Source organism: Manis pentadactyla, chromosome 5, assembly GCF_030020395.1.
Source record: "Manis pentadactyla isolate mManPen7 chromosome 5, mManPen7.hap1, whole genome shotgun sequence".
NCBI classification, from domain to species: Eukaryota; Metazoa; Chordata; class Mammalia; order Pholidota; family Manidae; genus Manis; species Manis pentadactyla.
In genome coordinates this window covers 149,841,483-149,853,716 of record NC_080023.1, presented here as the reverse complement: position 1 = coordinate 149,853,716, position 12,234 = coordinate 149,841,483, and the positions used below count along the sequence as shown (strand labels likewise).

The window sequence follows — 12,234 nt, the reverse complement described above, 5'->3', positions numbered from 1 at the left end:
TCGAGTCCCTTCTGTGTCATGATCCAAACTTGCTGCTTTTCCAGGGACCAAGTACACCATACCTTCACCTTTCTCCTCCCCAGACTTGCTAAATAAAGACTGGCTGCTACTGGAATCACAGGGTGGTAGACCTCAGGGGCAAAAGAGATTGCTCTGAAAAGAAGGCCTCTGCTTAAATTCAAATTACCAGCTGCAGAGGGCTTTCTAAGCAGCTTACCTGATCTAGAGAATAAAGAATGCTTCTAAGGGGAAACATTCCCCTCCTATGCCCCCTGCCTCACCAACCTTCTTCTTTCTTTCTGACTTCTCACTTCTCAAAGTCATTATAAGAAGGGTTTTTTTCCTTTGCCAGACTGAGGCTGCTACAAAGGTCCCTAGAAAATTCAAGTCTGCTTCCCTTTAGGACAGAGTTTCTTGGTCTCAGCATTTTGGGCCAGATAATTTAATTGCTTGTTGTGAGTCTGTCCTGGGCATTACAGGATGTTCAGCACCCCTGACCGGAACCCACTGCATGCCAGTAGCATGCCCAGTTGTGACAACCAAAAATGTCTCCAGATATTTGCAATGTCCTGAGGTGGGGGACTGGTGGAAATGGTGTGGTACAATTACCCTGGTTGAGTGTCACTGTTTTAGAGGAAGGAGACCCAAGATTTTAAGATGATTATAGAGAGAAAAGCCTCATCCACAAGGCCCTGAAAGACAAGGGAGGTGCTAGCAAGGAACAGATACAGCCTCACCTAAGGAAGAGTATGTCTGTTTTTAAACCTGGGTAAAAGAAGATGACAGGAGTTTGAAAGCAAAAAGGTACACATAAATGATCTGGTCTAACCCTTTTATCTCACAGAAAAAGCAAGCAGGGCCTCTGGAGGTGGAATAAGTTGTCTGAGGACACACAAAATTAACGGAAGACTTGAATTCAGGTCTGCTCTCAGCCTGATGCTTTTCCATCATGCCACATCACACTGTTGAATTCCTTTGATTTCCTCCTTGGCTCCTGCACCACACATCCACATCTTTAGTAAGGAATTTGACTTGGGTAGGACAAAAAGGCACAGAAAAAGTACATACAACAAAATGACAGCTCCAAGGATCAAAATATCCTGATGGTTTTGGCCCAGGCTATGGCAGAGGAGTATGTCCTGGTGAGGAAGAGGCCTGGCAGGGACACTGCCAATGAGCTTGGCCATGTCCAGGTAAGATCAGAATCCATCCCATGACAATAAGGGTGAAGCTTATAGAGGCCAACTCCAGAGACACGTAAAGATATCCACCCAGCTTGATCCAAACATCATTCAGTAGCAACACTGGTCAGGCCTTCCCCTATACAGACTCTCAAATAAGAGCTATCTGGCCACTTAAAATGGCCTGGAAGGGAAGCCTGAGACCCACGACAAGGGAAGGGCCTGCTCTTTGCCTGGATGACACTGCTGCTGCCTTCATGAGGACCCTACAAGGCCCAAGTTGCACAAACTCTGTGGTGCATCAAGTCTCCTCATGGGGGCACAAGCACCCCTCAGAACCAACCCCTGAAGCAGAGCACAAATGAGTCTGGCTTATGTAAAGTGTCTAAGGCTCCAGACGAGGATCCAGGGCAACGGCTAAGCACAGCTGGCATGGGAAGCACAAGCAAGTACATGTCCCCACCAACATGCGAGAATATGCTGACTTATTGCCAAAGAAAACAGCCATAAAGAAAATCCGCTAAAAAAACTGTACACACACTATAATTACAGCTACACAAAACCTAAATGTATAATGAAAAAAAAACAACATCTGGAAGGATACACTAATTAAGACAGTGATGGGTAGTGTGTCAAAGAGAAGGAATTATGGCTGACCTTACTTCTTTTCTCTATTTTCCAAATTTTCTGGAGTGCGATTATATTACCTACAGTATATTTGTTCCAAGATAGCTTGTGGGCCCTACCCTAGAGATAATGACTCAGTAGTTCTGGGAAGTACTACAGCCTGGGGAACATACATTTTTTTAAAAGATCCTTGGATGATTCTTCGTGGTTTGTCATCAATGGCCTTGGGAATACTAGTGGGGCCTAGACCCCACTAGTTTATGCTGGGATTTTAAGTAGGTAATAACAGAACTTTATTATGTTCATATTTCTGAAAGAAAATTCCTTTTTGGAATTCACTAGGTCTGCCATTGTTATGGACTGAATTATATCCTCTCAAAATTCATTTTGAAGCTCTAAACCCCAGTGGTGACTGTATTTGGAGGGCCTTTAAGGAAGGCTAATTAAAGTTAAATGTGGTCGGTCATTAAGGGTGGGGCCCTAATCCAATAGGATTGGTGTCCTTATAGGAAGAGGAAGAGACACCAGAGATTCCTTTCTCTTTCCATGTGACCACAGAGGAAAGGCCATGTGAGGACAGAGAGAAGGCGGTGGTCTGCCACTCAAGGAGAAAGGTCTCACCAGAAACTAAATCTTGGACTTGGAGCCTCCAGAATTCTGAGAAAATTAATTTCTGTTCTTTAAGCCATCCACTCTACTATTTTTTATGGCAGTCCAACCTCATTAATACAGCAGTAATGAGTTCATTTCCTGTCTTTGTGGTTTCCTGATATATGTGAGGGGAAAGAAGTCAATACTAGGACCCTTGTAAACTTACACAGTGTAAGTCCAGATCTTAGCTCTGTTCCATAAGCCTGCCATGTCAGATCCAGAGTAAATACTCCTCTGACCAGATGGGCTTTCACACAGATTCTCCCAATGGGCTTTAGGACATTTTAATTCTAGGAAAGCACCTAATAAAAAATGCACCATGTAGAAAACATATTAAGATTTGTGTCCTTTAAATGCATGGGTATGCAGGTAGGAAGTCTCTGAAGTTTGGAGAGAAGACTAGATGGCATGGCTGGCAGGGTCTTTGGCCTCAACTCCAAGCTGATACAGGGGCTGAGACCTCCTGGGAAACTACATTGCTCTGCCTTCCTCTTAAATCTGATATCCTACCCACAGTTGATCTCAAAAAGAGGTAGATGGGATAGCAACAACTCTGAGTAACTCAACTTTGAAAAAGCAAAATAAAAATGAAGACTTACATTTGTTCAGTTTTCTTAGGCAGCTTATTGTCATCACCTGGGAAAGAGGACCATGGATTTTGAATGTGACAAGATCACAGGAGATGTAAACATTTTGTAAGGCAGCTAAATTTCCTAATTTAATTTGAAGGAGATGTCGGGAACCCCATTTTTCCCCCTTTGAGTTAAAGACAGTACAAACACAAGCAACAGTGAAACCTTGCTTCTCCCAGTACCTCCTGGGCCTTCACCCCAACATGGACTTTGGTAACTCACTTAGGATCACCACTGAGCACCAGAGAAGACATGGAATCTCAGACTCTGGAATGTTTTTGCCTTCTCAAAAAATTTTTAAATTATGAGGTATAAGTAACCAGGCTCAGTTCTGCCTCTTTTTTCATTTCCTTAACTATCCTCCCAAGTCACGCTTCTTTTAGTTTCCTGGCCTATGTAACAGTATTGAGGAGAAACTGGTTTCCAATGTACCCTCCTCTGGGGAGCAGTACTGAGATCCTTGTTCATTCTAGAGGTCCCTCCCTATGCCTCTTTGGATGCCTGCAGCTTCTGGCTATCCCACAAGGGCAGTCCTGGGCAGTCTAACCTTTCTGATGGCCCTGTGGGATAGAGCACTCGCTCCTGTGAATGTTCCCAGCTCATGGGTTCCCTTCTGCCATGGCCTCTGTTCACCTTTCTCCCAAGAACAGCAGGAACCTGGCTGAGTCAACCACACTCGCACTGTAGCCCACATGTATGTCCTGCCATCTTCAACTAGGATCTGTTCATCTTTACTTTCCCTCTGACACTAAGCACACACATGGTTAGCCTTAATACATGTTGAGCTGATGATTATTCCTCCTGAAATAACACAGAATGTGTTAGGCACATGAACTCTCCATCTGGAACCAAAGAGGGAGTTAGAGGCCTACAAATTGTGTATCAAGAGCTTGTGAGGAAAGTAGTAAACGTGAGTTCATTTCTAGTTCATGGGAGAAACTGTTCATTAGGCAAGATGATGAGATGATGACTTATAGGGACTTACCCAAGTAAGGAACATGAGTAGCTCCAAAAAAGTATGTTCTTGAACAAGCAAGGGGTCCCTTTGGTGAGATGCACTGTACTACCTGGACAATGTCAGAAAAAATAAAAGTAGAAAAGGAGCAGGGACTTAGGTGTGTACTATTAGAGAAACAAAAAGTACAATTAATAGGAATCAATTTTATTTTACAACAGCTACTTTATTATTTTTTAAAGGCACAGGGGAAAAAGAGCACCTTTAGCTGTTTTTCCAAAGGTGTCTTGTGTATGTGTTTTTAACCTTGGCTACATTGTAAGGTTGCTGCTGGGTCAGCCCAGGAGGCTAATGAATTTATAACTTAGAAGGAAATGTGCTTGGGTTTAGATTGTCATTAATACTCAGTCCAGAAATGTCACACTGTGGACCTTGGTTGACAACAGGCAGATGTGGGGAGGGCAGCTACAAAGTCAAGATAGGAGAGTGCTGCCCAGGTCCCACCTTCATCTGTATTTCACCTCCATACACAGGACTTGAAGAAGACAAAATAAGTTCTCTAGATTTTAAAATTCTTTTTCTTCCCTGTTTAGTTGTTCATTTATAGAAAGATGAAAATGGATGTCTTTTTTTCTTTTGAAAATCCAACACCTCACCAGGTTTCCTAGGATAGCAGGTATAAAATGCAAAAATGCTACCACAAGAACTAAAGGAAAGGAAATTAGCATAATAAATTGAAAAATAATAAATGTGACACAAATATTCATTCTATTTTACTCCATTGTTTAAGGAAGTCAAAAGAACATGTGGCATTTTCTGTAAGATTGTGAACATTGTAAATCCAAGTTAGAGGTTTAAATAAGGACTTATTCTGACTAACCTATAATCACCATAGTGAATATGATCAATATTGCTATGACCCTAAATAAAAACACAAGTACATATTTCCAATTGTTAGTTAATAGGCATATTTCCCCAATTAAAACATGTTCCTTAGATTTCCAAATTTTCCCTGAAGTTTTTTTTAAAGGTTCCATGTGTTTCAAACCTGCTTCCTTAGATCATATAAATCTGTAAGCACACATGAACATCAAATTTATTGACATTTACATTAAAAAAGAAATTGGTACAACAGAATCAGTGTATGCAATGTAAAACTGCTCAGATCATCTGGATTTGCATGTTTTAGATGTCACCTATTAGTCTGTAAAGTATTCACAAATGGCACAGAAATGGAAAGGGTAAGTATGTTACATTGAAATAGAGCTCAATTAAGATGAAAGGTCATAATCTAGGGGCTCGCCAACCCCAGGACCTGTTCTCAAGTAAGTTCCTTGGCTTTATTAGGTTTCCATATTTATAAAATAAAGACCCCCAATTATTACAAAAGTTATGTAAAGAACCTGCTTAATGTTTTTTATTTATAGACTATTTTTTTTGGTTTATTATTTATAGACTATTTAATAGACTATTTTAGCAATTTTAGGTTTACAGATAGATTGATCAAAAGTACAGAGTTCTCATATCTCCTAACCCCCCTATTATTTATGTCTTATAATACTGTTACATTGATGAGACAATATTAATCCATTATTATTAACTAAAGTCCATTGTTTACATTAGGACTCACTCCTCGTGCACATTTTATGGGCTTTGGCAAATGTATAATGACACATGTCCATCATGACTATATGATACAGAATAGTTTCACTGCCCTAAAAATCCCTTCTGCTCCACCTATTCTCCTTCCCTCCTCAATTCCTGGCAACCACTTATAAAAACTTCTACCTGTCTACACTGCTGTGCCTTTTCCAGAACGTCATGTAACTGGAACCATGCAGTATGTTGCCTTTTCAAGTTGGCTTCTTTCACTGAGCAATGTGCACTTTAGGTTCCTCCATGTCTTTTTTATTTTTATTTTTATTTTATTTTGGTATCAATAATCTACAATTACATGAAGAACATTATGTTTACTAGGCTCCCCCCTTCACCAAGATCCCCCCACAAACCTCATTACAGTCACTGTCCATCAGCGTAGTAAGATGCTGCAGAATCCCTACTCGTCTTCTCTGTGTTGCACAGCCCTCCCCGTGCCCCCCCTCCACTACACATGCTAATCATAATACCCCCTTTCTTTTTCCCGCCCTTATTCCTCCCTTCCCACCCACCCATCTCAGTCTCTTTCCCTTTGGTAACTGTTAGTCCATTCTTGGGTTCTGTGATTCTGCTGCTGTTTTGTTCCTTCAGTTTTTCTTCTTTCTTATACTCCACATATGAGTGAAATCATTTGGTACTTGTCTCTCTCCGCCTGGCTTATTTCACTGAGCATAATACCCTCTAGCTCCATCCATGTTGTTGCAAATGATAGGATTTGTCTTCTTCTTATGTAGGTTTTTGTGTAGATATAAGTTTTCAACTCACTTGTGTAAATACCAAGGAACAAGATTAACAAATCATGTGCTAAGAGTATGTTTAGTTTTGCAAGAAACTGCCAAACTCTCTTCCAAAGTGGCTGTAGCATTTCATGGTGAGAATGAGATATGTAACATCATTCATATCTCCCCAGAAATGAATGAGAGCCCCTGTTGTTCTACATTTTCTCCAGCATTTGTTACTGTCAGTATTGTGGATTTTTACCATTCTAATAGATGTGTAATAAATAGATGACTAAATTATTGCTCCAGACACTTCAGCCAAATAATATTCCATTGTGTATATGTACCACATCTTCTTTATCCAGTCATCTACTGATGGATACTTAGGTTGCTTCCATTTCTTGGCTATTGTAAACAGTGCTGCTATAAACATAGGGGTGCATCTGTCTTTTTCAAACTGGGCTGCTGCATTCTTAGGGTTCCTCCATGTCTTTTTGTGGCTTGACAGCTCTTTTCTTTTTATCACTGTGAAATATTCCATCATATGGATGTACCACAGTTTATCCATTTACCTAATAAAGCACATCTTGGTTGCTTCCAAGTTTTGGCAATTATGAATAAAGCTGTTACAAAAAATTCCTTGTGTAGGTTTTTGTGTAGATATAAGTTTTCAACTCACTTGGGTTAAATACCAAGGAACAAGATTAACAGATCATGTGCTAAGAGTATGTTTAGTTTTGCAAGAAACTGCCAAACTGTCTTCCAAAGTGGCTGTAACATTTTTCATTCTCACCAGAAATGAATGAGAGCCCCTGTTGTTCTACATTCTCTCCAGCATTTGTTACTGTCAGTATTGTGGATTTTTACCATTCTAGTAGATGTGTAATAAATAGATGACTAAATTATTGCTCCAGACACTTCAGAGCACCATCCTCACTGACTCTTCTGCCAGTCTGTGAGATTTGTAATAGCAAAGACCACGACTGTACATGCCCTACACTGAGCATGGCTGACTATTGTGTAGCAGACACTTAATAAGGTTTACTGAATTAATGGGTGAAAGCCCTCTGGCTTTGGAGTAATACAGATCTAAGAACAGAAACTGGATATGCTGTCCACAATGTAGATGTGCACTAAGGTTGGGTTTTTTTCTCAATTATCGTGAGGTAAAATTCACTATTTTAAAGCCGACAGTTTAGTGGTGTACTGGTTTTATCAGTGTTCTACTGTCTTTCTTAATGTTCCAAAATTCCTCATTTTATCATTTCCTCTGTTTGAACCAAACTTCCTTTAGCCCTTCTTAAAGGTAGGTTTGCTGGCAACAAATTCTTTTTTTCCTTCATCTGATGCCCCCTTCATTCCTGAAAGAGATTTTTGCTGGATACAGATTTCTAGGTGACAGTTCTTTTTTTAGCACTTGAAAAATGTGCGACTTCCTTGTTTTTCATGGTTTCTGAAGAGAAATGTACTTTCATCAGGATCACTTTTTCCCCTATGGGTAAGGTGTTTCTGCTGCTTTCAAAATTTTTCCTTTGTCTATACTTCTGTACTTTTCAGAAGTTTGAACCTGATGTGTACTGATGTGGATATCTTTATGTTTAATCCAAAGAACTTTGGAATTCTTAGGCTTCTAGAATTTATAGGCTCATGTTTTTCTTTTTGTTTTTTTAACTGGGTACCAAATTTTTTAATTTGAAGGAATGGTACAAATGAAAGGACTTATATAGATGCTTTGGTACAACTGACAGAAAAAGTACAGGTAAACCCAGCATGCACGCACTACCCTGGTGACCAGGGAAGTCACCTCTGGCTCTGGGAAGCCAGGCTAAGGTTTAGCTCTTGTTATCACTGTCTCCCAGAGTGTGCTTTTCAAAGAGATACTCTGCCATCCCAGATTTGGGGACCCCTGTCTTGCTAAGTTGGTTATGTGGTCACCCAATTCTTTGACAGATTTCACCTGCTCATTTAGGCAATGAGTCTCAATGAGGTCACAAAAATGAGGGTCATTTTTATCAGTGGACAGTTTGTGTAGTTCCAATAATGACTGTTTTCATGCTTTTTTCCAAATGTAATGCACATTCCATTGCATTCAGCCTATTCTCCCACTTGTCATGGTCTGGTTTCTTCATATCCTGAATGAACATTCAACCCCCTCACTGGTTCTACAGGTTCATCAGTTTCTCTGCATGTTCACTCTCCTGAGATTGGTGAAGGAAATATTTGGCAAAGTTCTTCAAAGCCATATCATCATAGTCAAAGTAGTAAGACATGGACAGGTAGATAGATGTAGGAGGACCAAGGTCCAGGTTGAGGTGGTTGGTAGTAGCCCCCGCATCCCGGTGGTTGTTCTGGAGCACCTGCTCGGGGGATGCGGTCGTCATGGCAGCTGGCTGAGGACAGGCAGAGGTGGAGGCTGCGTAGCACTGGAGTTGGGGGGGCCTAGGGGGTGATCTGAGGGCACTGTGAAGAGGTGGTAGAGGGCTGGCTTGGGAGACTAGCACTGGGTTCCATCCAGGCACTGCTGATGCAGGAATCTGTGGCAACTCTGGGTGAAGACTCAGCTCATGGGTTATTTATTTGTTTGCTTTTTGCCAAACTTGGGAAATTTTCAGCCTTTTTTAAAAAATATTTTTTCAGCCCCATCCTCTTTCTTTTTTCCTGATATCCCAATTAACAGGAATGTTAAGATCTTTCCTGATAGTGTTGGTACAGGGTCTTTGGGAGCTTCCCAGGTGTAACACGAAATTGTCCCCCATAAGTGATGGACAGGGAGAGACTAAAGAAAGAGGCAGACACTCCACATTGGTAGGTGGCAAGTTTAATAAGCAAGCTTACATAAATAAACGTGTACATAAGAAGCTTGTCTTGGGCAGCTGCAAGAGAACTAGATATCCGCATCTGCCCACCAAACTCTTAAAAAGTTATACAGAGGCCTTAACTGGTTGGATCACATATACTGTTCAGATGGTCTCAACACCTCTTCACTATCTCAAGGCTATGTCTCTGAGGCAGCCTGTGGGTTTGGGGAAGACTGGCAAAACCCACATTCTAAGGGGAGAGGAGGGGGTGAGGAGACTCCGATTGCTTGGGTCTACTCACAGGTCAACTGCTGATCACATCTTCTCAAGAAGTTCCCAAGCAGATAGTCCCACGGAACTCTGAGGCTCTGTTCAATTTTTTCAGTCCATTTTTCTGTTGTTCAGATTGGGTAATTTCTATTGTTCTATCTTTAAGTTCTCTGATTTCTTTACTCTCTCTTTTCCATTTTGTTGTTGAGTCCATTCATTAAATTTAAAATTTTGATTATTGTATCTTTAGTTCTAAAATTTCCGTATGATAGTTCTTACTATCTATTTCTTGGCTGAAACTCACAATTTTCACATTTATTTCAGGGTTTTTGTAACTGTTCAATGAAGCATTTCATTATGGCTGCTCTAAGTTCCTGTCACTTAATTCTCGCATCTGTGTTACCTCAGTGTTGGCGTATGACTGTCTTTCCTCATTCAGTTTTAGATCTGTAGTGATTTTTTAACTGAAACACAGGTATTTAGTAGTTTCCCTAGAATTTGCAATATACATTTATAACTAATATAAATCCACTTCTAAATTATACAGTATCACTTCATGCATACTGTGGGTACCTTGTATTAAAAGAATACCTTCTCTTCCCTCTCATCCCTTATGAAATTGCTGTCATTCATTTCACTTATTCATGTTATAATCACCTAATACATTGTCACAATTAGTAAAAGTTATCTTTTAAATAAATTAAAAATAAAATGAAAGACTATTATTTACCTTCTTTTATTTCGCTTTCATGCTCTTCCTTTCTTTATGCAGATCCAAGTTTCTGATCTACATATTTTTTTTAATGCTTGAGGAACTTATTTTAACATTTCTTTCAGGACAGGTCTGTTGGTGAGGAATTCTCTGTTTTTTGTTTGTCTGAGGAAGTCTTTATTTTCTTCCTTAGTTTCTCCCCTTTTGTTTTGAATGCTAATTTTGCTGGATATAGAATTCAGGTTGATGGGGGTTTTATTTTTTCAACACTTTAAATATATGATTCCACTCTTATTGTTTGCAGGGTTTTTGATAAGAAGTCCACTGTAATTTTTATTCTTGCTCCCTTACAGGTAAGGTGTTTTTTCCTCTGGCTTCTTTCAAGATCTTCTCTTTGGCTTTGGTCTTCTGAAACTTGAATATGATAGGCCTTGACATAGATATTTAAGTGTTTATTCAGCTTAGTGTTCTCTGAGATTCCTACATCTGTGGTTTGTGTCTGTCATTAATTTTGGAAAATTATCAGCTATTATTACTTCAGATATTTCTTGTGTTCCTTTCGCTCTTTCTTCTCCTTCTGGTATTTCCATTATGCATGTTTCATTCTTTGAAACTGTCTGTTTTTAAGATGTTCTCTTCATTTTTGACTTCAAGGATTTCCTTTGGATTCTTTTTTTTTTTTTTTAAGAGTTTCCACCTCTGTGCTTACAACTATCCATCTGTTCTTACACGTTGTCTATTTCTTCCATTAGAGCTTGTAACATATTAATCATAATTATTAAATTCACTGTTTGAAGATCCCAATATGAGTCATATCTGAGTCTAGTTCTGATGGTTGTGTTGTGTCTTCAAACTTTTTTTTGTTTGTTTTTTAGTATGCCTTACAATTTTTGTTGAAAGCCAGACATGATGTATCAGGTATTAGGAACCGAAATAAACAGGCTTTCATGTGAGGTTTATGTTAATCTGGCAGGGAGTTGGGATGTGTTTAATGCTTTCCGTAGCTGCAGGTGCCAGGGGCTTCAAATTCCTCTAATGTCTTTGTATTTGTCCCCTGTTGTCTTTGGCTTTCTCTAAGAACTCTTTCTTAGATTGTCTGTACCTTGAAGCTTTTTTAGCAGTAATCCTCTCTTATTATATTGGAGACCTGCTGCTGGGGTGGTAAGGTAATGGGGGGGGGAATGTTCTACAATCTTACAACTAAATGTTAGACTCTCAGTGGGCCTGTATCCCTGGCTATGACCCACATGAGTATTTCTTAGCTTTTCCCCCCCACTCCCTTAGGTGATAGGAAGGCTAGAGTGTGCTGCTAAGTCAGGTAAAGGTTTTTCTCCCAGATAAGGTAAGGCTTGGGTAAAATCCTTCTCATGGAGAGTAGGTCTTTATTATGAAGGCCTTTGTAATATTTCAAAATGGTTACTATTCTCCTTCCCTTGACAGTCATGAGGGGATTTTTCTTGGCTTTTCACCATGAGAACCTGATGTGGTTCTTGGAAGTTAAACCCACAGATGTGTGGGGACAGTGTCGACCAGGAGTTTCTCACTCCCACCCTAGTCCATATTCAGACTCCAGGAATTCATCAGACTTATTTAACTGTGGCTTCTGCTCCAGGTAAGCAGATATTAGCTATGACTCTCTGGATTCACCTAGCTTTACAGATTTCAGAGTGGTGATCTGCCTTGAGGCTTCAATTCTCTGATGAGTCCAACAACTCATTGTTGGTTTCCAGTTTTTTAGCTTTTTTAAGGATGGGTGGGATAGCTTCCAAACTCTTTACATGTTAGAGTTGAAATCAGAAGTCTTCTTTGGATCTTATTTAAATCTTGTGTCCTAGTAGACCTCTTCTGATAGTGTTTCAATAAAGTCTGCTGCTGTATTACTGCCACAGGAGAATCCAGGTTTTCCATTAAGATTTCATCAACACCTGGGGTGAGTATGTGTGTGAGTGCGAATGTATGAATGTGAAATGTGTGTGGGAGTTCAGGTTCCCCAGTATGCCTCTGCTGACACCAACCAGGTGTGACAGACAGCA

The 12,234-nt window shown here is 40.0% G+C and overlaps 1 protein-coding gene and 1 pseudogene across 3 annotated transcripts in view; both read right to left on the bottom strand.

Annotated features, from left to right (window-relative positions):
- The window catches only part of DNAAF9 (dynein axonemal assembly factor 9), a 152,846-nt gene that overhangs the window by 87,247 nt on the left and 53,365 nt on the right, over positions 1-12,234 (bottom strand). For all 3 annotated transcript variants that reach the window (XM_036924633.2, XM_036924631.2, XM_036924632.2), the window contains exons 11-12: positions 4,077-4,158; positions 3,059-3,095 (exon numbers count right to left, since the gene is read on the bottom strand). In XM_036924633.2, coding sequence (XP_036780528.1) covers positions 3,059-3,095; positions 4,077-4,158 — 119 coding nt within the window. The remainder of the gene's footprint in view (positions 1-3,058; positions 3,096-4,076; positions 4,159-12,234) is intronic.
- LOC130683870 (ferritin heavy chain-like) lies at positions 6,632-8,870 on the bottom strand (annotated as a pseudogene).